The sequence below is a fragment of the Lampris incognitus genome, chromosome 8, assembly GCF_029633865.1.
Source record: "Lampris incognitus isolate fLamInc1 chromosome 8, fLamInc1.hap2, whole genome shotgun sequence".
Taxonomy (NCBI): Eukaryota; Metazoa; Chordata; class Actinopteri; order Lampriformes; family Lampridae; genus Lampris; species Lampris incognitus.
The window spans coordinates 44,920,600-44,945,107 of NC_079218.1; the positions used below are offsets into that span (position 1 = coordinate 44,920,600).

The window sequence follows — 24,508 nt, forward strand, 5'->3', positions numbered from 1 at the left end:
CGTTCTCTGTGTGGAGTTTGCACGTTCTCCCAGTGTCTGCGGTGGGTTTTCTTTGGGTGCTCTGGTTTCCCCCACTGTCAAAAGAAACATGCATGTTAGGGTTTATGCTCCTGTCTGTGCCCCTGACTAAGGCAATGGGAATAGAACTGAAGTTGGTCCCCGGGCGCAGCATGAAGGCAGCAGCCCACTGCTCCTAGCTACACAGATCACATCTAGGATGGGTTAATTTGCAGTAACTGAATTTCCCCACTTTACACTTGACTCTTTCGACAACAAAAGCAATAAGATGTCTTGGACTTTGTCATAAACACAGATACTGGTGAAACAAAGTGATTGACAGATGAAGAGCAGCGGCAGAATCATATAAAACTGCGGCACGCTGCTGTCCTGGCGGTTTACGGCCATACCACTCTGACAACGCCCGATCTCGTCTGATCTCGGAAGCTAAGCAGGGTCGGGCCTGGTTAGTACTTGGATGGGAGACCGCCTGGGAATACCAGGTGCTGTAAGCTTTTTTTATTTATCGCCCCTACTGTCATCTAAAACTCTGTTGCTTTTCTTTTACTCAATTCCAATTCACAAAGCAAACGTATAGGAAAAACCAGACCTGCACGTTTTGGTCAAAGATCACTACAAAGTCTTCTCAATGGCCGTGTCTTACCTTTTAGTCATATTCTTGCACTTTACACTTGACTCTTTCGACAACAAAAGCAATAAGATGTCTTGGACTTTGTCATAAACACAGATACTGGTGAAACAAAGTGATTGACAGATGAAGAGCAGCGGCAGAATCATATAAAACTGCGGCATGCTGCTGTGCTGGCGGTTTACGGCCATACCACTCTGACGACGCCCGATCTCGTCTGATCTCGGAAGCTAAGCAGGGTCGGGCCTGGTTAGTACTTGGATGGGAGACCGCCTGGGAATACCAGGTGCTGTAAGCTTTTTTATTTATCGCCCCTACTGTCATCTAAAACTCTGTTGCTTTTCTTTTACTCAATTCCAATTCACAAAGCAAACGTATAGGAAAAACCAGACCTGCACGTTTTGGTCAAATTTTGGTCAAAGATCACTACAAAGTCTTCTCAATGGCCGTGTCTTACCTTTTAGTCATATTCTTGCACTTTACACTTGACTCTTTCGACAACAAAAGCAATAAGATGTCTTGGACTTTGTCATAAACACAGATACTGGTGAAACAAAGTGATTGACAGATGAAGAGCAGCGGCAGAATCATATAAAACTGCGGCACGCTGCTGTCCTGGCGGTTTACGGCCATACCACTCTGACAACGCCCGATCTCGTCTGATCTCGGAAGCTAAGCAGGGTCGGGCCTGGTTAGTACTTGGATGGGAGACCGCCTGGGAATACCAGGTGCTGTAAGCTTTTTTATTTATCGCCCCTACTGTCATCTAAAACTCTGTTGCTTTTCTTTTACTCAATTCCAATTCACAAAGCAAACGTATAGGAAAAACCAGACCTGCACGTTTTGGTCAAATTTTGGTCAAAGATCACTACAAAGTCTTCCCAATGGCCGTGTCTTACCTTTTAGTCATATTCTTGCACTTTACACTTGACTCTTTCGACAACAAAAGCAATAAGATGTCTTGGACTTTGTCATAAACACAGATACTGGTGAAACAAAGTGATTGACAGATGAAGAGCAGCGGCAGAATCATATAAAACTGCGGCACGCTGCTGTCCTGGCGGTTTACGGCCATACCACTCTGACAACGCCCGATCTCGTCTGATCTCGGAAGCTAAGCAGGGTCGGGCCTGGTTAGTACTTGGATGGGAGACCGCCTGGGAATACCAGGTGCTGTAAGCTTTTTTTATTTATCGCCCCTACTGTCATCTAAAACTCTGTTGCTTTTCTTTTACTCAATTCCAATTCACAAAGCAAACGTATAGGAAAAACCAGACCTGCACGTTTTGGTCAAAGATCACTACAAAGTCTTCTCAATGGCCGTGTCTTACCTTTTAGTCATATTCTTGCACTTTACACTTGACTCTTTCGACAACAAAAGCAATAAGATGTCTTGGACTTTGTCATAAACACAGATACTGGTGAAACAAAGTGATTGACAGATGAAGAGCAGCGGCAGAATCATATAAAACTGCGGCACGCTGCTGTCCTGGCGGTTTACGGCCATACCACTCTGACAACGCCCGATCTCGTCTGATCTCGGAAGCTAAGCAGGGTCGGGCCTGGTTAGTACTTGGATGGGAGACCGCCTGGGAATACCAGGTGCTGTAAGCTTTCTTATTTATCGCCCCTACTGTCATCTAAAACTCTGTTGCTTTTCTTTTACTCAATTCCAATTCACAAAGCAAACGTATAGGAAAAACCAGACCTGCACGTTTTGGTCAAATTTTGGTCAAAGATCACTACAAAGTCTTCCCAATGGCCGTGTCTTACCTTTTAGTCATATTCTTGCACTTTACACTTGACTCTTTCGACAACAAAAGCAATAAGATGTCTTGGACTTTGTCATAAACACAGATACTGGTGAAACAAAGTGATTGACAGATGAAGAGCAGCGGCAGAATCATATAAAACTGCGGCACGCTGCTGTCCTGGCGGTTTACGGCCATACCACTCTGACAACGCCCGATCTCGTCTGATCTCGGAAGCTAAGCAGGGTCGGGCCTGGTTAGTACTTGGATGGGAGACCGCCTGGGAATACCAGGTGCTGTAAGCTTTTTTTATTTATCGCCCCTACTGTCATCTAAAACTCTGTTGCTTTTCTTTTACTCAATTCCAATTCACAAAGCAAACGTATAGGAAAAACCAGACCTGCACGTTTTGGTCAAAGATCACTACAAAGTCTTCTCAATGGCCGTGTCTTACCTTTTAGTCATATTCTTGCACTTTACACTTGACTCTTTCGACAACAAAAGCAATAAGATGTCTTGGACTTTGTCATAAACACAGATACTGGTGAAACAAAGTGATTGACAGATGAAGAGCAGCGGCAGAATCATATAAAACTGCGGCATGCTGCTGTGCTGGCGGTTTACGGCCATACCACTCTGACAACGCCCGATCTCGTCTGATCTCGGAAGCTAAGCAGGGTCGGGCCTGGTTAGTACTTGGATGGGAGACCGCCTGGGAATACCAGGTGCTGTAAGCTTTTTTATTTATCGCCCCTACTGTCATCTAAAACTCTGTTGCTTTTCTTTTACTCAATTCCAATTCACAAAGCAAACGTATAGGAAAAACCAGACCTGCACGTTTTGGTCAAATTTTGGTCAAAGATCACTACAAAGTCTTCCCAATGGCCGTGTCTTACCTTTTAGTCATATTCTTGCACTTTACACTTGACTCTTTCGACAACAAAAGCAATAAGATGTCTTGGACTTTGTCATAAACACAGATACTGGTGAAACAAAGTGATTGACAGATGAAGAGCAGCGGCAGAATCATATAAAACTGCGGCACGCTGCTGTCCTGGCGGTTTACGGCCATACCACTCTGACAACGCCCGATCTCGTCTGATCTCGGAAGCTAAGCAGGGTCGGGCCTGGTTAGTACTTGGATGGGAGACCGCCTGGGAATACCAGGTGCTGTAAGCTTTCTTATTTATCGCCCCTACTGTCATCTAAAACTCTGTTGCTTTTCTTTTACTCAATTCCAATTCACAAAGCAAACGTATAGGAAAAACCAGACCTGCACGTTTTGGTCAAAGATCACTACAAAGTCTTCTCAATGGCCGTGTCTTACCTTTTAGTCATATTCTTGCACTTTACACTTGACTCTTTCGACAACAAAAGCAATAAGATGTCTTGGACTTTGTCATAAACACAGATACTGGTGAAACAAAGTGATTGACAGATGAAGAGCAGCGGCAGAATCATATAAAACTGCGGCATGCTGCTGTGCTGGCGGTTTACGGCCATACCACTCTGACAACGCCCGATCTCGTCTGATCTCGGAAGCTAAGCAGGGTCGGGCCTCGTTAGTACTTGGATGGGAGACCGCCTGGGAATACCAGGTGCTGTAAGCTTTTTTATTTATCGCCCCTACTGTCATCTAAAACTCTGTTGCTTTTCTTTTACTCAATTCCAATTCACAAAGCAAACGTATAGGAAAAACCAGACCTGCACGTTTTGGTCAAATTTTGGTCAAAGATCACTACAAAGTCTTCTCAATGGCCGTGTCTTACCTTTTAGTCATATTCTTGCACTTTACACTTGACTCTTTCGACAACAAAAGCAATAAGATGTCTTGGACTTTGTCATAAACACAGATACTGGTGAAACAAAGTGATTGACAGATGAAGAGCAGCGGCAGAATCATATAAAACTGCGGCACGCTGCTGTCCTGGCGGTTTACGGCCATACCACTCTGACAACGCCCGATCTCGTCTGATCTCGGAAGCTAAGCAGGGTCGGGCCTGGTTAGTACTTGGATGGGAGACCGCCTGGGAATACCAGGTGCTGTAAGCTTTTTTATTTATCGCCCCTACTGTCATCTAAAACTCTGTTGCTTTTCTTTTACTCAATTCCAATTCACAAAGCAAACGTATAGGAAAAACCAGACCTGCACGTTTTGGTCAAATTTTGGTCAAAGATCACTACAAAGTCTTCCCAATGGCCGTGTCTTACCTTTTAGTCATATTCTTGCACTTTACACTTGACTCTTTCGACAACAAAAGCAATAAGATGTCTTGGACTTTGTCATAAACACAGATACTGGTGAAACAAAGTGATTGACAGATGAAGAGCAGCGGCAGAATCATATAAAACTGCGGCACGCTGCTGTCCTGGCGGTTTACGGCCATACCACTCTGACAACGCCCGATCTCGTCTGATCTCGGAAGCTAAGCAGGGTCGGGCCTGGTTAGTACTTGGATGGGAGACCGCCTGGGAATACCAGGTGCTGTAAGCTTTTTTTATTTATCGCCCCTACTGTCATCTAAAACTCTGTTGCTTTTCTTTTACTCAATTCCAATTCACAAAGCAAACGTATAGGAAAAACCAGACCTGCACGTTTTGGTCAAAGATCACTACAAAGTCTTCTCAATGGCCGTGTCTTACCTTTTAGTCATATTCTTGCACTTTACACTTGACTCTTTCGACAACAAAAGCAATAAGATGTCTTGGACTTTGTCATAAACACAGATACTGGTGAAACAAAGTGATTGACAGATGAAGAGCAGCGGCAGAATCATATAAAACTGCGGCACGCTGCTGTCCTGGCGGTTTACGGCCATACCGCTCTGACAACGCCCGATCTCGTCTGATCTCGGAAGCTAAGCAGGGTCGGGCCTGGTTAGTACTTGGATGGGAGACCGCCTGGGAATACCAGGTGCTGTAAGCTTTTTTTATTTATCGCCCCTACTGTCATCTAAAACTCTGTTGCTTTTCTTTTACTCAATTCCAATTCACAAAGCAAACGTATAGGAAAAACCAGACCTGCACGTTTTGGTCAAAGATCACTACAAAGTCTTCCCAATGGCCGTGTCTTACCTTTTAGTCATATTCTTGCACTTTACACTTGACTCTTTCGACAACAAAAGCAATAAGATGTCTTGGACTTTGTCATAAACACAGATACTGGTGAAACAAAGTGATTGACAGATGAAGAGCAGCGGCAGAATCATATAAAACTGCGGCACGCTGCTGTCCTGGCGGTTTACGGCCATACCACTCTGACAACGCCCGATCTCGTCTGATCTCGGAAGCTAAGCAGGGTCGGGCCTGGTTAGTACTTGGATGGGAGACCGCCTGGGAATACCAGGTGCTGTAAGCTTTCTTATTTATCGCCCCTACTGTCATCTAAAACTCTGTTGCTTTTCTTTTACTCAATTCCAATTCACAAAGCAAACGTATAGGAAAAACCAGACCTGCACGTTTTGGTCAAATTTTGGTCAAAGATCACTACAAAGTCTTCTCAATGGCTGTGTCTTACCTTTTAGTCATATTCTTGCACTTTACACTTGACTCTTTCGACAACAAAAGCAATAAGATGTCTTGGACTTTGTCATAAACACAGATACTGGTGAAACAAAGTGATTGACAGATGAAGAGCAGCGGCAGAATCATATAAAACTGCGGCACGCTGCTGTCCTGGCGGTTTACGGCCATACCACTCTGACAACGCCCGATCTCGTCTGATCTCGGAAGCTAAGCAGGGTCGGGCCTGGTTAGTACTTGGATGGGAGACCGCCTGGGAATACCAGGTGCTGTAAGCTTTTTTATTTATCGCCCCTACTGTCATCTAAAACTCTGTTGCTTTTCTTTTACTCAATTCCAATTCACAAAGTAAACGTATAGGAAAAACCAGACCTGCACGTTTTGGTCAAAGATCACTACAAAGTCTTCTCAATGGCTGTCTTACCTTTTAGTCATATTCTTGCACTTTACACTTGACTCTTTCGACAACAAAAGCAATAAGATGTCTTGGACTTTGTCATAAACACAGATACTGGTGAAACAAAGTGATTGACAGATGAAGAGCAGCGGCAGAATCATATAAAACTGCGGCACGCTGCTGTCCTGGTGGTTTACGGCCATACCACTCTGACAACGCCCGATCTCGTCTGATCTCGGAAGCTAAGCAGGGTCGGGCCTGGTTAGTACTTGGATGGGAGACCGCCTGGGAATACCAGGTGCTGTAAGCTTTCTTATTTATCGCCCCTACTGTCATCTAAAGCTCTGTTGCTTTTCTTTTACTCAATTCCAATTCACAAAGCAAACGTATAGGAAAAACCAGACCTGCACGTTTTGGTCAAATTTTGGTCAAAGATCACTACAAAGTCTTCCCAATGGCCGTGTCTTACCTTTTAGTCATATTCTTGCACTTTACACTTGACTCTTTCGACAACAAAAGCAATAAGATGTCTTGGACTTTGTCATAAACACAGATACTGGTGAAACAAAGTGATTGACAGATGAAGAGCAGCGGCAGAATCATATAAAACTGCGGCACGCTGCTGTCCTGGCGGTTTACGGCCATACCACTCTGACAACGCCCGATCTCGTCTGATCTCGGAAGCTAAGCAGGGTCGGGCCTGGTTAGTACTTGGATGGGAGACCGCCTGGGAATACCAGGTGCTGTAAGCTTTTTTATTTATCGCCCCTACTGTCATCTAAAACTCTGTTGCTTTTCTTTTACTCAATTCCAATTCACAAAGCAAACGTATAGGAAAAACCAGACCTGCACGTTTTGGTCAAATTTTGGTCAAAGATCACTACAAAGTCTTCTCAATGGCCGTCTCTTACCTTTTAGTCATATTCTTGCACTTTACACTTGACTCAAGATATCACAGAGGTTGTCATAACCGTAGAAACTGGCAGAAACTGGTGTAAAGTGCAAAAATATGACTAAAAGGCAAGAGACAGCCGTTGAGACAGATTAAACAGATTGACATTTTACTCTTCTACAGGGCCACATGTTTTTGCTGTCTTCAGTTGTGTCAGCATCTCTGTTTAATGGACAGTTTAGCTGTGTGAGGAAGGTAAGCATACATATATAGAGTGAAACTTCATGAGCCACACTTATTTCATTCATAGAAGTAATAGTCAACTACAAACTGAGGCGTAAACCCTTTTCCTTTATAGATGATCATCCCAAACAGGGATTTGTGGCTGTGTCCGTACAACACAGGAGGGCATTGGATACTTGTGGTATGTAAATCTAGCAATATTCATATATTTAACAATATTCCACATAAATATGTGGCTAAAATAGATAAAGTGCAATGTGTTACAGATTGTGAAAATGTCAGGAAAGGCCCTACTTATTACTGACCCATTAAGGAATGAGCAGAGATACTCCTTGAGAAAACCTTGAGAAACTGGAGGTAATTATTCAAATGTTTTAGCTGAGTACAGACAACTTCTGTCAGGAAAGTCCCAGTGAGTGTCTGTTTTTTTTTTTTGGTTTTTTTTTGAAAATGTGTTTACTGGCATTTATAATTTTAGTATATACAAGCCAATAATTTAACACAGCAAACCCCTCACCTCCCCTCCCAACATTCCTTGATCCTCAAGGAGAAATACAGATTACAGAAATAATGAAATTACACACAACTAAATTGAAGGGAAAAAAAAGTTCGAGAAAAATAAATAATCAGCATGTTTCACCTATACACAGAGAATCTCTCGGTTTACAGTCAAAGCTAGTTGGGCCGTTCCTGACTCGAGTCAAGAGGCATCCCAGTCTGTTATACTGGTTAAAGTGTCAAAGTAAGTCAGAGAAGGCGTCCAGACTTTCTGTTAGTGTTTGTTTTATGTGAAGCACGGAGTTATGACATGCAAAATATAAATGGTTTACCTCCCCTTACTTTGTCCAGACTGAACCAATGCTGAACCCCGTAAACATGCTTACTCCTACAGTTAAACTAAGAACACTGTGATGTTCTATATTATATTACTAAACGGTTGTTTTAATTGTGCCATCTAATCGTTTTGTTTTTCTCACTTTTTGTAAGTGTAATGTTATATATTTTTTTCGGAATTTCTTAAGGATGAGGCAGCACCAAGTAAGCAGCACAACATGGACTGTAGAAACACTGGGGCATGAGCTGCAGGTGGATGAGAGTAACCGTGGCGTCCTTATTTTAAAAGTAAGACTACCAGTTTAGAAATGATTAACATTTTAGGTGGGTTTCCACCGGGTGCTCCAGTTCCTCCCACAGTCCAAAGCCATGTATAGGTCAGGTGAATCGGCCATACTGAATTGTCCCTAGGTGTGAATGTGTTGGCCCTGTGATGGCCTGGCAGCCTGTCCAGGGTGTTTCCCCACCTGCTGCCCAGTGACTGCTGGGATAGGCTCCAGCGTCCCACGATCCTAATGAGGATGAGCGGCTTGGATAATGGATGGATGGATGGATGTTAGTTTTATGATTATACTATGTACAGTGTTGACTAAGTCTGGAGTGGTGCCTTTTTTCCGTTTGCAGATGAATACCTTCAGTCTGGATCAATCCTTGACATGAAGAATGTTCCTGAATCCTGTGCTGGCTACACATTACCTGCAAGATCATCAAAAATGGTGGTAGGTCCTCAGCCTTACAAGATATTTCAATATCGTTTATGTTCTTTATATTTTCTTATACTGTAGATAAGGTTTAACGGGCTTACTTGGTCTCATTTATTTTAGGCAATGTTGAAGACTACTGCATAGCCTGCAACATAATCCACCCTGACAGAGAAACTAACAATGCCAGCATGGTATAAATATAAATTCTGAGAATGTAGAGAAATAAGATTTATTGGTGCTTCTACTAATAGAGGATAAGATAGGGCTCCAGTACTTCATTATAAATGCATTCAAATCCACTGTTACATGTAACGTGCCTCACATGAAATTGACAGTGTGATGGTAATTTCTGTCCCTGTAAATGGTTTACTGTATACAATATTTTGAACTAGTACTCAGTCTTCCATCTTCTATTGAGAAATGTCCGATCACTATTATTCTGCTCAGGTGCAGTGTGACATTTGCCTCCGATGGGCACATCATGACTGTCTGAAATCTGCCCCTGCAACTGGAAATGAAAATTATATTTGCTTAAAATGCAAAAAATAGGTTAAATTTTCTTGATGAAGTGTGTACTTGTGAGATAAGAAATAAAAAATGTAAGTGATAAATGTGAGTGTGTATTTGTGTGTACATGTGTTGGGTGCTCATTATGAACTACTCTACTTATAACGACATTTATAGAGGTAGTAGTCCATTCTGATAGATATTTCCTACCTGACAGAATGAGCTACTCTACTCATAACTACATTTATAGAGGTAGTAGTCCATTCTGATAGATATTTCCTACCTGACAGAATGAGCTACTCTACTCATAACTACATTTATAGAGGTTGTAGTCCATTGTGATAGATATTTCCTACCTGACAGAATGAGCTACTCTACTCATAACTACATTTATAGAGGTAGTAGTCCATTCTGATAGATATTTCCTACCTGACAGAAGGAGCTACTCTACTCATAACAACATTTATAGAGGTTGTAGTCCATTGTGATAGATATTTCCTACCTGACAGAATGAGCTACTCTACTCATAACTACATTTATAGAGGTAGTAGTCCATTCTGATAGATATTTCCTACCTGACAGAATGAGCTACTCTACTCATAACTACATTTATAGAAGTAGTAGTCCATTCTGATAGATATTTCCTACCTGACAGAATGAGCTACTCTACTCATAACTACATTTATAGAGGTAGTAGTCCATTGTGATAGATATTTCCTACCTGACAGAAGGAGCTACTCTACTCATAACTACATTTATAGAGGTAGTAGTCCATTCTGATAGATATTTCCTACCTGACAGAATGAGCTACTCTACTCATAACTACATTTATAGAGGTAGTAGTCCATTCTTGATTGATATTTCCTATCTGACAGAATGAGCTGCTCTACTCATAACTACATTTATAGAGGTAGTAGCCCATTCTGATAGATATTTCCTACCTGACAAAATGAGCTACCGTACTTTTAATCCCATTCATAGGGGTTGTATGTCTGCTTTTCATACATGTCTGACCTGAGTCGCTACTAAACAATGTTTTTTGCTAGGGTTTGGTCCTTACGAGTGAGGGGCTTAGTTTATCGGACTAGTCTGACAGGATGAGTGGGTAGCGCAAACTGTCAGAACGCAGGTATGCCGCCGTCAGAACACAGTGCGTGAGTAGCGTTCACTCCCCCGTTCATGTTAATTAGTTGCAAACGGATAGGGTCAGTTTACCATTCACCAAAAACATGAGCATATTCAATGTGTTCATGCACAACAACGTGTGTGTGTGTGTGTGTGTGCGCGCCAGGCTATGTGATGCTTGCTGTTAATGTTCGTCTGGGTGGCCGTAACATTACCTCTGATAAGGCTGTATGATTAAACTGCGTTGCATTCAGGCAAGTACAGTTGTAATGGCCTATTTTGGTTAACATGCTTTCAGAGCCTATTAAGTATGATTGGTCTTGGACGGGCAAGTCCCACCTGATTTCCTCTGTGCCCACCCACACTGTGATTTCTGCCTACGCCACAGGTTGTACCCCTCTGATTCATCCCTGTCTATGCTAATCGTGTTCTCCCTTGCCTCTGTCATGTCCTCTGCTGTTGGTATATGCACAACATCAGTTGTAAAACAAACAAAAAAACCCAATCAATTTGACATATTTCTTATACCTCCCATTTCCTCATCTTCTGTCCTATTGGTTCAGAAGTCCAGGGAAGTGGAAAAGGCAAACATTCTACCATGGCTGCTTCCCAAAATTTGGGATCACTTTTTGACCCAAATGTGAAAATCCAAAATCCAAGCTGATTTACCTTAAAAGGTAATCATTTACCATAAAAAGGTAAATCACACACACACACACACACACACACACACACACACACACACACACACAGTTTGTGTGTGTGTGTGTGTGTGTGTGTGTGTGTGTGTTTGTTTGTGTGAAAATTTTGCTTACCCCATTGGCAGATTAATTGCTTGGAACAAGACTTTTACCACATTCAAGAAAATGTGGCTTCTTTCTCGCAGTGCGTTTTTGCAGTGTACGGCAATGGAAGGAAGAACTGGAGTTGCTGCTACACAATAGGACATTTGTTATGCAGAGAATGTTGTAACCTGTACAGTGACAAAAGAAAAAGGCTTTCTTTTTTTTTTAAATACAATGACTTGCCCTTGAGTGTGCCCCGGCATGATGAATAGCCGACTTCAGCAGTACACACCTTGGTCGCCCCTTGCTGCAGACAGGCCGTAGCTCATCGTGGCCCTCGTCCTCTCCTGTCTCTCAGGTGCCGACTGCCTGATGGGCGTGTATCTTTTCTTCGTGGGAGTGTTTGATGTTAAATTCCGGGGACAGTACAATCGTAATGCCCTGCTCTGGATGGAGAGTGTGGAGTGCCGGACCATCGGCTTCCTGGCCATGCTCTCCTCAGAGGTAGGCACACACAAGCACACTCACAAATGATCTCAATGAGAAATTCATTATTCATAGTCATTATTGAATTTAGTCTGCGTCTTACACATTTGCACACAGATACATACTCATACATGGAAATCTAAATTTTTATTGATTTTAGCCTACACACACATAAACACCCACACAAAACACCAGCGAAATCCTTTTGCCAGTCCAGGGCCTGTTCCTGCTGAACCATGATTGATGCTGGCTGGTTTCTCTTAGGTGTCTGTTCTCTTGCTGACCTACCTGACCCTGGAGAAGTTCCTGGTAATCGTCTTTCCCTTCAGCAACCTGCGCCCAGGGAAGTTACAGACTGCGGTGAGCCACACTTATTATAGAACGGTAGCCTTTAAATATGACTTCTATCACTAATGGTTAATCGATTGTTAACATTTGTCCCTCCACCTTCAGAGCATTAGCAGCTACATCAGTGCTGTCTAAAGGATGCTTCGAGCTGGCTGGATGTAGTGTTAATAGTGCTGCATCAACAGGCGGTATGTAAAAAAAAGAAAGAAAAAGCCAGCATTTGAATGGCTGCTGATTGATTATATAATCTGCAACTCCAGGGACAGTCAATGTATCTGCCATGTTTCTTCTAAGGAAGAAAAATGAGGTGGATGTGGGTCAAAATCAAAGAGCAAATTTCTGTTGAAAATTGAATGGCTCTCCACAGACTGGTGCTTGAGGACCTGCATGGCACTGGACTCACCTGATAAAGTCTGTGACAGCTATGAAGGAATGGGAGACGTTTGTTATATCTTACGAGAGATTACATTTAGGTGCTGTCATATTAAATGGGCACAGCTTGTTAAATGTACACTGCTACCTTCACCCTTGGACAGAGTGAAGTCCCTGCATCACAACTACATGACATTTAATTCCAGCACTTGTGATTTCTAATAGTAATAAATCAGCCTCTTTTAGTCACGGTAGCTGTGTAAGTTCCTAAAAAGCAGGGTGCGCACAGTCTGTAGATTCTGATTGACTGGTGAGGGTGTTGATTTATTCTGAAGTTTTTGACTTATCGCCACTCTGAATTCATGTGCTATCAAACCTTCGTAAGTCCTCCGCTGAGCTGTTAGCTGACGCAGTTGTTTTCAAAAACTATGTGACCTTGCTCTGCTGTTACAAAGTTTGTGACTGCACATAACTTTTCAATTGAGCAGATATTTGTAGAGGTGCGCCATCCTCAGCTTGATTTGGGGGATTTATTATTTGAATAACATAAAGAGTGTGCAAGCACACACATACACAAAATGTGTTTCTATGACAAAGTTATGACAAGTAAGACTTAATGTATTTTCACCATTAGCACTTATCAGCAAAAAAAGTTACCAAAAAAAGACTTTTTCAAGTTGTTAAATGAAAATTATGACTGTTGATTCATAATTACTTGGATTTGCCCTTCTTTCTTTTTTTTTCATTTATTTTGCCCAAGCAAAACCAGGTGACCACAGCAAACCCCAGTCAATGCTATCAGAAATAAACAGACAGCCATGCTCGCCGAGTCTTGCATGATAAACACCAGCTTGATTAATGTTATAATGAAGTCAGCCATGGAAACATAGTCTTTATCTCTGAACTACTTTCCCATTCACTGTGTTAGAGACCAAATAAGGAAAACTAGACCAAGATTTACATATTAATCAAGTTTATCCACTCAAAGCATATCAGATTGGTAAAACACATTACCAAAGAATTTGCATTTTAATCGACACTTTGCCTGGTTCTCCATGGCTAACCTCATATTCTCTTTTTCCAAGCATCTTGTTTGGCCTTAGCTGGTATACAACAGAAGAGTTAGCTCACTGATGCTCAGTGGTCAGAACAAGCCACAATCACCTACCAGGGTAAAGGTTTAATTACTAGTTGAGTCACCCATATTAAAGTGAAAGTAGACAACTTCTTTCCTCTAGCTTATTATTATGAAGTAAATGTTGACTGCACATTATAATGGCTATAGAATAGTGACACCTGCAGCGTTTTAGATTGGTTCTCTATGAGCATCGCTGTCACTTTACAATCTTGTCTGCCCCAGGGCACGATCATTTCCCCCGGCAAATCGATTTACGTCACAGGAAGTGCGCCCACCTCCCAGTTCTGCTACAGGGCACGATTTTTTTTCCCCCGGCAAATTGATTTACGTCACAGGAAGTGCGCCCACCTCCCAGTTAGCGACCTAGGCAATGCGAACAGTGGAACAACCGAAGTAACGGCGGAAACTACCCGATAAAAAAAAAGAGCCCAGTTGATGGAGGAGGCAAAGAGGGCGAAGAGGGAGAGTGATCGAAGACGAGATAAAACAAGCATGAACCTTGGGCAGTTGTTCCATGGAGAGAGCTCTGGGACTTGAGAGGGTTCCAAACCGACTTTCAGTTGGCGTTATTTCTACTTAATCTGCATATAACACAACCTGCCTACCTATTAACACTACCGGATGTTTTACTCATAGCACTGAGATCTGGGTTTCCAGTTAAAATTGGGATTCTTACAGTTGTTTCTTGCTTTGAACAGTAGCCAGGGTGTTAGTGGTTAGCAACGCTGCTAATGCTACTGCTAGCTAATGCTAACAGCCAGAAAACAAACCAGGAGATATAAGGAATCCATATGAAAAGGCAGAAACAAACGATATCAACAGACAGAAAATGTTATCACCGACTCTGTTGCGCAGTTTCTTTCATTTTGTAAAAACATAAAATAACATTCATGTCTCCACGATTTACCAAATTAATGAATAAACTCGTGCTTTTCTCCTAATTCAGTATAAAATTGTGAAGATTTCACTATATATCTTAGGTGAACATGCTTCTTAACGGAAATGTGTAAACAAATGCAAGTGTCCTGTGTTGGGAGTTGCTAGGCTCTGAGAAAAACCGAAATCGATTGTCACAAACAATACCACTTGGTAACGCTAGGGGGAGTTGAAAAAGTTGTCTACTTTCACTTTAAAAATGTTTGCAGTCGTTCTATAGAAAATGGCTTTGGGTGATAATGGAGACCAAACAAGATACAAATGTAAACTTTTGCATTAACGTTACAAATTTGGGGAATAAGAGGAAACATCACAGAATATATTCAAGTCACTGGAGCAAAGGGGCAAATAAAACATTAGGCTTTTCTGATAATGACAGACTGTTCCAAACGAGAGACTGTCGGAGAAAGTTAAAATGGAGTTGAAGTGTGAGGGAACCTGTCGGTTGCTAGGCAAAGCTTTAAATTCAACAGTCAATTGCAGCTGACATTTTTTAAGAAAGTTCATGCATACGAAATGACTTGTGAACATAATATTCAGAGTATAAAATTGGTTAATAATTTGATTTAAACGATTATTTTTCTTTACGGTGTTAATGCAACCACTATTAGATTTGTGTTTATTGCCCTCTAAGGTGGTCTTGGCTTCAATCTGGCTTCTGGGGTTCATCATTGCCGCTGTGCCGTTAATGGATGAGAACCTGTTTGGGAACTACTATGGACGCAATGGGGTCTGCTTTCCCCTGCACTCCGACAGACAAGAGAAGCCCACCGCCAAAGGATACTCCACGGGAATTTTCCTGGGTAATTTGACAAGGAGGTGACCATTTGAATTGAAGAGAGAATTGGAGAATCTCAGTGAGATTCTTGGAGGTGTTCTGAGAGAAAATGTTTGGAAGAGCACCTTGAGTCAAGGCCTAAACTTTTAAGAAATGCACACACAATGATACATATTCTCCTCCCTATGATTACTCTCTCCATGGGTGCAGGTGCGCGGGAAGATGTTTTAAGTAGGAGGATTGCCAACTAAAACGAAAAGTATTGCGGCGAGCTGGCGTGAAAGAATGAGTCGAGAGGCAGAGATCTCTTTTTAATCACAACTCCCGTGCCCCATACACCGCACGACCCCGGGAGTGCTCTTTTATTCACACCGACCAGAACGGACCAGAACTAACAACGTAACGAGTTGCCCCCCCATGTCCCAAGTGGCGACATTAGTCCCAGTCACCGTCCTACAGTCGGTCAGTCAGCAAATGGTCTCCTACTTAGTCTGAGTCGAACCCCCAAAACAACAACATGAGAATAATCACAACATGAACACCACATCATTAAAACAAAATTTTAAATCTAACATTAACAGTCCCATCAGCCATTGCGCTCCCCCAGCGCAGGACCACCAACAGTCAGAGCGACTGCATCCCCCGGTCACTACAGTATGACATTGTTTTGGTTGTAAGGCGCATGTGTAGCAGATTTGGAATGGAGTGTTTACATTCTTTATTATCCAAAAAAAGGAATGTTTTATTTTTTTGCATTTGTATGTTAGGAAAAGTTAGGCATACCGTTGGGTCTGCCACCTGCCACTACGGGGGGGTTGCAGATCTTTTTTCTTCATCTGTTCATCAAGTGTAGAGGTGTTTGCGAAAGACCTAGGTCTTTAGGAAAGACTCTCAATCTTTAAGATTGAGAGGGACGGGCATCCGGGTAGCATAGCCGTCTGTTGCCTACCAATACAGGGATCGCTGATTCGAATCCCCGTGTTACCTCCAGCTCGGTCGGGTGCCCCTACAGACAGAAGTGGCCATGTCTGCAGGTGGGAAGCCGGATGTGGGTATGTGTCCTGGCCGTTGCAGCTGGCGATTCTACATGTATCGGAGGAGGCATGTGGTAGTCTGCAGCCCTCCCTGGATTGGCAGAGGGGGTGGAACAGCGACCGGAATGGCTCAGAGAGTGGGGTGATTGGCCAGGTACAATTGGGGAGAAAAGGGGGAGGGTCCTGTTGTGGTAGTACCAGGTGCCTGAGTGTAGTGAGCAGGAGGGAGCAGAGACCCGAATGGGGGAGTTCAGGTAGGCGGGAGAATGTTTTAGTCGCTGTTTTGTAAGCGAGTGTCAGGGTTTTGAATTTGATGCGGACAGCGACTGGGAGCCAGTGGAGGGATGTGAACAGCGGGCCAACATGTGCTCTTTTGGGCTGGTTGAAGACCAGCTATGCTGCTGCGTTCTGGATCATCTGCAGAGCTTTGAACGTATCTTTTTGTTTATCTGCCGGCCTACTGGCCATACAGATGAACAAAAAAATTATACACACAATATATTTTGCATATAAATCAAATGATGACATAAACACAAAAGAGGAGTTTGACACATTTGTGTGGCTATTTTTGAAAGCTTACTGCCAAAGTCTCGTTCATAGTTTTAAGCAGCAGTGTTATACAACTGTGCCAGCAAGTTACAGCCGCATTAGAAGATTACTTAGTATACACCAGGATGCCATCAACAATGCATGACTGCACTGGCTGCTTATTACTGCATGTGAAGGTTGAGAGTGTGGCAGCAGTGATGAGTGAAACACTGATTAATTATGTTGTTATTCTTTCACATCGGGTGCCAGTGTTTTATCATCAGAAAGGTAAACATGACAGTTCTGTAAACGAATTCATGAGGGATCTTTGTTTTTCTATTTAATGTTTCTGTTTTTACGCATGTGTTTGTTCATATGAGCATAGTGAGTGTAGCGTGTTCACGCACGTGCGTGTGGAAACCTGTGCATACGCATTATCCCAAGGACATTTGTTGGAGCACACAAACTGCCTGTGTGGGTCTGTTGTATGTGTATTTATATTTACGTACATAATTACATACAACGTGTATGTCTCCCCAGGTCTGAACCTGGTGGCGTTCCTGGGGATCATCCTCTCCTACTCTAGTATGTTCTACTCCATATACAAGACTGGCATCAACGCCACAGACCTGAGGAGCAGACTGCACAGAGACGTGGCAGTGGCAAACAGGTTCTTCTTTATAGTGTTCTCCGACGCCCTCTGCTGGATTCCCATATTTTTGGTCAAAGTCCTTTCGCTGTTGGAGGTTGACATACCAGGTGAGGAAGAAACATTACAATGCCCACCAGTTTTGGCTCGCTGTGTACATAAACAAATACACCACAGACGTGCACAGGGACCATAGCCAATTGTTTCTATGTAGGTCAGAGGGTGTGTGTGTGTGTGTATACATATATATATATATACATATATAGTGGCAAGCCAGCATAGAAGAATGGAGAGATTTGCAACTCTCGTTTCACATATACTGCACAACCCAGAGAGTGCTATTCAATTTCAACACCTTGTCAGAACCTAACAGACCCTCTCCTGTGTCCCATACACCGCATACCCGGAGGAGTGCACCTTTATTCTGCCCCTCCCCACTAGTTGCTGAACAATAGCTTCCCCCAACAAGGTCATCATTGAACACAGGAGTCTCAGTCACAGTCCTACAGTCAGTCAGTCAGCAAATGCTCTTCTACTCAGTCTGAGTCGAACCCTCAAACAAACAGCACAACAATAGGAAGATGAACACATCATTTGAACACATAAATCAACAATTTCAAAAAACATTAACAGTCCCATGAGCCATTGAACTCCCCCAGTGCGGAGCCGCTGACAGTCAGAGCCACCCGCCTCCCCCAGTTGCTACATAGCCTCCACCTGAGGGGTTAGTCGTCCCCGACGACCCCATCACCGAAGACATGGTCCCTCAAATGTCCAGGGGGTGTTGCTGGTGAACAGGCCGCCCGAAGCCCCATGTGCAGAGGCCCTTTTCCGCCAAGCCTGGCGGGTGCAGGAGTCGCAGGAGTCCACGTGCAGCTCCACATCATGTCGACAGCCATGGCAGTAGAACTGCCGCCGGAGGCGGTGGAGGGTCTTGCATTCCCGTAGTGCCCCGCCCCCACCGAGCCATGGACCATCTGGAGAACCTGGGGATGGAGCACCAATAGCTACAAGAGGCCACTCCCTCATCCTGGAGCTTGCCACCTCCGGTACACCAACCTGTCATGGAGCTCAAAGTTGCCCCACTGCAAGTGGCAGGCCCCCATCCCAGGCCCCAGCCCTGACACCTCGGGGCGCTGCCCTGTCTCCAGCCAGCCCCTCACCAGTGCAAGGGCCACGTCTGCCTCCCGCTGCTGTGTGGTCAACAGGAACAACCTCTTCTTCTTGCTAATGGTCTGGACAGCTGGCACCATTGGCATCACCTGGCCCCGCTTCTCCTGCCTCTGGCAGCAGTGGCACTCCAAAGCCGCACCGAGGCTCTGAGCCCGCTGAACAGCGATTGTTCGACAACTGGCTCCTCGGCCTTCAGGGGGCGGGAAGCTCATCTCCGGCACTGGTCCTCCTGGCCTCCGGGGGGCAATCAGCGGTGGTGGGAAGCTGCCCTCCAGCGCTGGTCCTCCTGGCCTCCAGTGGGTGGTCGACGGGGGTGGGAAGCTGCTGATCCTCCTGGTCTCCATGGGGCATTGAAGTTGTGGTGCACTGGCGCCATCAGGTTGGGCTGGAAAACATCCGGTCTCTGGAAGGCTTTCTTTTCCCATGCCAGGTTTTCCAAGCACCAAAGGGTCTGCTCGATGTCCCGCTCCAGTCTCTGGATCTCCCTCTCCATTCTTTCGCTCAATCCCACTTCTGACACCATTGTGGCGAGACGGCATGGAAGAATGGAGAGATAGAGATCTCTTAAACAACACTCTCGGTGTCGTGCGGTGTATGGGACGCGAGGGTTGTGAATAAGCGATCTCTATCGCTCCATGCTTCCACGCCTGCTCGCCACAATACATTCAGGTGACCAGATGAGAATGGGTGCAATTCGGGATGGGGGAGTTGGGGATGGGTGGGCATGGTCACGTGGCCACGGTGGGTGTGGCCTCCAGTAATTTTTGCTCACATGTGAGCAAAAAATGGCAATAGGGTCACTTAGCTACCAGGCGGCAGTAGATGACTAACTTCTATCGTAGTGCAGTGGGTTTGCTTTTTGGCTGGATGCTCACCAGGTCCCGGGACACTGGGCTCCATGTCAGCGATGGGTGGTTTAATTTCCCTCCATAAATGTTTTAATTCAACAATGTCATAGCTATGCGTCACTGTTATGTGTAGTTATTTTATCAATTCGCAGCACTACAGCTAAAAAAAAACTACTATAGCCATAATTCTTGTAGGCTATGGACATAGCAGTGTTCGTCTGCGGGCAACACAGAAATAATTTTTCGCAATGAACAGTATTTAATGTTTTCTTAGGGTATAACTAATCAACATGTAGGTTTAGTCCAGTTTTCGGGACAAACGGCACCGGATTTGGGATTCGGAACTCAGAACTCGGGACAACTGCTCGTAATTCGGGACTGTCCCAATTTTTTTGGGATGTCTGGTCACCCTAATACATTTACATTTAAGCACTGAGCCTTTTTTTTTTCCTAGTTCAGTTTGTAGAGTATGGGCTGGTAAGGACATACTGTCCTGCTCCAGAGCTCTTTGACACATGTGATAAGAGTTTCAATTTTTGAACTTTCAGTTGCAAGCCAGTCTCTCTTGAGTCAAGCTCACCTGCTCACGTCTCTCACAAACACATGGAACCAGTGGCAGCACAGATCTATACATATATAAACTGTGTGCTGAATGTCTGCCTCCTCATGTTCTCCCCCCAGGCACCATCTCAAGCTGGGTGGTGATCTTCATCCTTCCCATCAACAGTGCCCTCAACCCCATCCTCTACACCCTGACCACCAGCTTCTTCAGAGAGCAGGTGGAGCTCCTGCTCTGTCGCTGGCAGAGGAGGTCCACTCTGAAAAAAGACCGCAAAAATTTTACCTCTTCCACCATCTTCATGGAGACCTCGCGGCCTTCCTGCTATCAGCCACCAGGCTACATTCCCCGGGTCTCACTGAGGGACACAGATCCCCGCTATGGTTGAGAAGGGGGAGTAAGTTCTCACCTAATGTTGCTTAACCCCTCATGAGGTCAAGTGCCAAAAAACTGCATCTTGACTCATCGCATGACAAGAAGTACTAAACGAAACAACGCTTGATGACGTGATTGATCGGATTGTCCTCCACCATCACTGTATCTCACTTAACCCAGCCCTCCACCCCGCACCCCCACCACATTCCCCACCCTTGGTGAAAGCATTGCTGACAATATTGCTGTAAAAAGAAAAACTGCAGTGAAGATGGACTAAAACGCAGAATACCAACCCTTCAGTTTACCTGCATACCATTTGCATGCTGTATAGGTGTCCCTGGTGGTGGTGAGATAACGATATAAAATATATCCGCAAGCGGCGATTAACGGGGTCCAAGCAGTATTGCAGCTGACAATTTTGCAGGCGGAAATTGGGGGAATGGGTGTGTTAGATTCGGGAGCTTTCGAGGAATCAGAGGAGAAAATAATTTCTCAAAAGTTCCATACAGAGCCCAAGATATGACCCAAAACGTTTCATATTTGGTACATCGCTTCTATGTGCCACAAAGAATAAGTGTGTCAAGTTTCATGAAGATCGGCCATTCACACTAGTAAATATTAGCTACTGAATTTGGATTGGCTGTTTGGTGGCCTTTTTTGTAATCCAGCGAATTGGCACTTTAGGTGATGTAGCCAAATGGGTCCAAGTATAAATATACCAAATTTCGGGTTTTTAGCTCGAGCGGTTTTTGAGATATTGACATGGTTCCAAAGAATGTAGTGGTGATTATGCATGACAAGTTTTGTTAAGTTTAGACAATCGCGTCACTATATATAGGCTATAGAATCACTATGGGCCACACCTTAAAATGTGATTGACATGTTACTTTGAAATGGAAAGGCATATCAAAATTCTTTGGACAACTTTTTATCATCCTTGTTGAGATGATGCATACCAAATTTCATGCGAATCGGATCCGGTTTTTTGAAAATGCTGGGAAATTTGGCAGACGGAAATTGGCGCGAATGGGTGCGTTAGATTCGGGAGCTTCCAAGGAAATAGAGGAAAAAAATAATTTCTCAAAAATTCCATACAGAGCCCGAGATATGACCCAAAACATAAATGTGCTTATTGTGGCACCCTGCGGAAACAACAACAATAATAATAATAATAATCCTTAGAAAAACAATAGGGTTCCCGCAGCTATCGCTGCTTGGACCCCTAATAATGGAGTTGAGATGAGGGCAAGACTGAGGAAAGGCTGTATATACCAGCCTCGTTTTTATATTGCGTCACTGCCTCCCTTAAAGATAACCACAGTCAACATGAGTCATTAAATTCATTTCATGGTTCTAAAGTGCATGTATACCATGTGGTTTGGTAATTGCCAAACAAACTAGAATAACTGCGTGGTCCATAAAAGGTGAGGGAGACAAAGGAGGGCCAAGCCAGAGCAGCACTCGTACTTTCCACATCGCAAACTCCCCCATGTGATCATTCTGACAGTGATGACCCACATGTCTAGGATTTAGGGGCTAAAAGGAGAGGGACTGAAATGCAAGTGGGCAGTAAAACCAAACTTCTCTATCATCTCACAGGACTTCTGTGCTAAAGAGAGGCTGAAGATTTAAGATAATGTGCACATAAAATTCATTAGACTTTGAGTGATGAAATGATTCAGTATTTTCGTCTGTTACTTCAGCTGTATTGGAGCAAGATAATCCAGAATTGATGTTTTGCATCACTGAGTCTAAAAATGTGTAAGGTATAAAAGTCAATGGGCTTCATAAATAGCTGGATGAAGAGGAGACTCTTGGAAATGGGCAAAGCATTACCTTGGACAATGGAGTCCTGGTCTGACATGTTAGATCTTCTGTGTTGTGCCATCCTCTTGGCCAGCGTCTGTTTGGTTTCCCCGATGTACAAGTCACTGCAATCCTCCCGGCACTTAACAGCGTACACTATATAGTGTGTGTGCCGGGGTACCCGATCCTTGAAGTGGACCAATTTCTGGCTCAGTGTGTTTTGGGGTTTGAAAGCAACTGAGATGCGGTGTTTGGAAAATACATGTCTCAGCTGTTCTGACACTCCAGCTACATACAGACTCACCACTGGTTTACGCTTAGGCAGCTGGTGTCCTTCTCTCTCCAATCGGCTGGTGCACTGTTTGGGCGTCTTTAATAAAACACCCAGTTAGGATAACCACACTTAATCAGGGCCTGTTTAATGTGGGATTTTGCTCCTTCCCCTGCCACTGTGTCGTTGGGGACGTTGTCAGCTCGGTGGTACAGCGTCCTGATGACTCCTAGTTTGTGCTCCAGTGGAAGATGAGAGTCAAACCTTAAGTACTGACCAGTATGTGCTGGTTTACAGTCAACATCAGCAATCAGATATCCCCACCACCAACTGCAATTTCACAGTTTAAGAAGGCTAACCTGTCATTTTTCACATCCTCCCTGGTGAACTTGACTCTTTCGCACATCCTACAGGGAGGAACACTGGTTTGAACGGGGAGTCAAAGAGTCTATCTGTGTTAAAAGGGAACAACCATCCCTGAACCGGGAAGGGGGGGATCTAAGAGTACATCTGTCGCCATCTTACAATGCTGTGGTTGCAAGTGTTCCCAAATCTATGAATAGTACACATGGCCATTGTAACTCTAGTTACTAGTTATGGTCTTTTGCATATGAAACTGATTGGGATAAGGGTGGGGTGCAGTCAGTTGAGACTGAAGAAGTCACTTAGATGAGTGGTAAAACATTTCTCTCAAACGTATCAACTTCCTGTGATTTCCTTACCTGGATTATTGAGCATGCATACAGATATGTTGTAATATGTTTTGAATAGGAGTAAAATTTGATTTGGAACTACTTTTTGCAGTTGACACAGTCCATCCCAACCTACCCTGCAAACCTCTGCACCTGATAGAAAGCACATATCAAGACGTCTGACTGTACTGTGTCCTTCCTGTTTTAGAGCTCTGGAGTGGTTTTCAAAGACTTAAAGGGATAGTTTCAGTTTAGAGACATAAGATGGTCTCGCTAGTTGTGTTATTGATGCATGGACAATACTTTGGTCAATGGTTCCTGTGGTCAGAGATCTGACGACTAGTCCTGGCAAGTGGGTACATAAATGAATAGCCACAAATGGGGACAGCTAATAGAAACATTTTAAGTCATAATAAAACATGTAGTTAGAACTGTTAACCGTACATGATGGTTAACAGTTCTAATCACAACATCTTTCAGTGTTGACCACTTTTAATATGTTTGACTACTTTTTGCTGTTCACGATTCTGGCGCCTTAATGCATTTCTCAGGTTATCGATTGTAGGGCTCTCGCTTTGAAATAAGTGCTAGGCGGCGTGATATGCGTTGCAAACATGCTCCAGTGATACACTGGTGATCTTCGACAGCAATGAGTAACTCATACCACATTAGGTCAGTAAATCCCAGCCATCCCTTTAAAAGATTGCCCATTGGACTGTGTTGAAGCCAAACAATAGTAAGTGGCAAGTTCCTGGAAACCAAAGGGATCAAGTTTTGGTCTTGAGCTCCAGTTCGAATCCCTGTGTTACCTCCGGCTTGGTTGGGTATCCTTACAGACACAATTTGGCTGTGTCTGCGGGTGGGAAGCCGGATGTGGATATGTCTCCTGGTCGCTGCACTAGTGCCTCCTCTGGTTGGTCGGGGCACCTGTTCAGGTGGGGAGGGGGAACTGGGGTGAATAGCGTGATCCTCCCACGTGTTGTGTCCCCCCAGCAAAACTCCCTCACTGTCAGGTGAAAAGAAGCGGCTGGCGACTCCACATGTATCAGAGGAGGCATGTGGTAGTATGCAGCCCTCCCCGGCTCAGCAGAGGGGGTGGAGCAGCGACC

At 44.0% G+C, this 24,508-nt stretch overlaps 1 protein-coding gene and 16 non-coding genes across 17 annotated transcripts in view; all 17 read left to right on the top strand.

The window, feature by feature from the left end:
- rxfp2a (relaxin family peptide receptor 2a) overlaps positions 1–20,643 on the top strand; it is a gene marked incomplete at its 5' end in the record, with an annotated part of 85,116 nt that extends 64,473 nt beyond the window's left edge. Inside the window, 5 exons of the mRNA XM_056284325.1 lie at positions 11,765–11,910; positions 12,157–12,252; positions 15,321–15,489; positions 17,567–17,785; positions 20,378–20,643. Of these exons, the coding sequence (XP_056140300.1) occupies positions 11,765–11,910; positions 12,157–12,252; positions 15,321–15,489; positions 17,567–17,785; positions 20,378–20,643 (896 nt within the window). The remainder of the gene's footprint in view (positions 1–11,764; positions 11,911–12,156; positions 12,253–15,320; positions 15,490–17,566; positions 17,786–20,377) is intronic.
- On the top strand, positions 394–512 carry LOC130117337 (5S ribosomal RNA). Its single transcript, XR_008810637.1, has one exon. It is a non-coding gene; the product is annotated as a 5S ribosomal RNA (ribosomal RNA).
- Positions 826–944, top strand: LOC130117383 (5S ribosomal RNA). The gene has a single exon (XR_008810664.1). It is a non-coding gene; the product is annotated as a 5S ribosomal RNA (ribosomal RNA).
- LOC130117389 (5S ribosomal RNA) lies at positions 1,268–1,386 on the top strand. Its single transcript, XR_008810670.1, has one exon. It is a non-coding gene; the product is annotated as a 5S ribosomal RNA (ribosomal RNA).
- LOC130117395 (5S ribosomal RNA) lies at positions 1,710–1,828 on the top strand. The gene has a single exon (XR_008810675.1). It is a non-coding gene; the product is annotated as a 5S ribosomal RNA (ribosomal RNA).
- Positions 2,142–2,260, top strand: LOC130117396 (5S ribosomal RNA). The gene has a single exon (XR_008810676.1). It is a non-coding gene; the product is annotated as a 5S ribosomal RNA (ribosomal RNA).
- LOC130117397 (5S ribosomal RNA) lies at positions 2,584–2,702 on the top strand. The gene has a single exon (XR_008810677.1). It is a non-coding gene; the product is annotated as a 5S ribosomal RNA (ribosomal RNA).
- LOC130117338 (5S ribosomal RNA) lies at positions 3,016–3,134 on the top strand. The gene has a single exon (XR_008810638.1). It is a non-coding gene; the product is annotated as a 5S ribosomal RNA (ribosomal RNA).
- On the top strand, positions 3,458–3,576 carry LOC130117339 (5S ribosomal RNA). The gene has a single exon (XR_008810639.1). It is a non-coding gene; the product is annotated as a 5S ribosomal RNA (ribosomal RNA).
- On the top strand, positions 3,889–4,007 carry LOC130117393 (5S ribosomal RNA). Its single transcript, XR_008810674.1, has one exon. It is a non-coding gene; the product is annotated as a 5S ribosomal RNA (ribosomal RNA).
- LOC130117340 (5S ribosomal RNA) lies at positions 4,331–4,449 on the top strand. Its single transcript, XR_008810640.1, has one exon. It is a non-coding gene; the product is annotated as a 5S ribosomal RNA (ribosomal RNA).
- LOC130117341 (5S ribosomal RNA) lies at positions 4,773–4,891 on the top strand. The gene has a single exon (XR_008810641.1). It is a non-coding gene; the product is annotated as a 5S ribosomal RNA (ribosomal RNA).
- Positions 5,205–5,323, top strand: LOC130117371 (5S ribosomal RNA). Its single transcript, XR_008810660.1, has one exon. It is a non-coding gene; the product is annotated as a 5S ribosomal RNA (ribosomal RNA).
- LOC130117342 (5S ribosomal RNA) lies at positions 5,637–5,755 on the top strand. The gene has a single exon (XR_008810642.1). It is a non-coding gene; the product is annotated as a 5S ribosomal RNA (ribosomal RNA).
- On the top strand, positions 6,079–6,197 carry LOC130117343 (5S ribosomal RNA). Its single transcript, XR_008810643.1, has one exon. It is a non-coding gene; the product is annotated as a 5S ribosomal RNA (ribosomal RNA).
- LOC130117348 (5S ribosomal RNA) lies at positions 6,508–6,626 on the top strand. Its single transcript, XR_008810647.1, has one exon. It is a non-coding gene; the product is annotated as a 5S ribosomal RNA (ribosomal RNA).
- On the top strand, positions 6,950–7,068 carry LOC130117359 (5S ribosomal RNA). Its single transcript, XR_008810655.1, has one exon. It is a non-coding gene; the product is annotated as a 5S ribosomal RNA (ribosomal RNA).
- Positions 20,644–24,508: the final 3,865 nt, after the last annotated feature.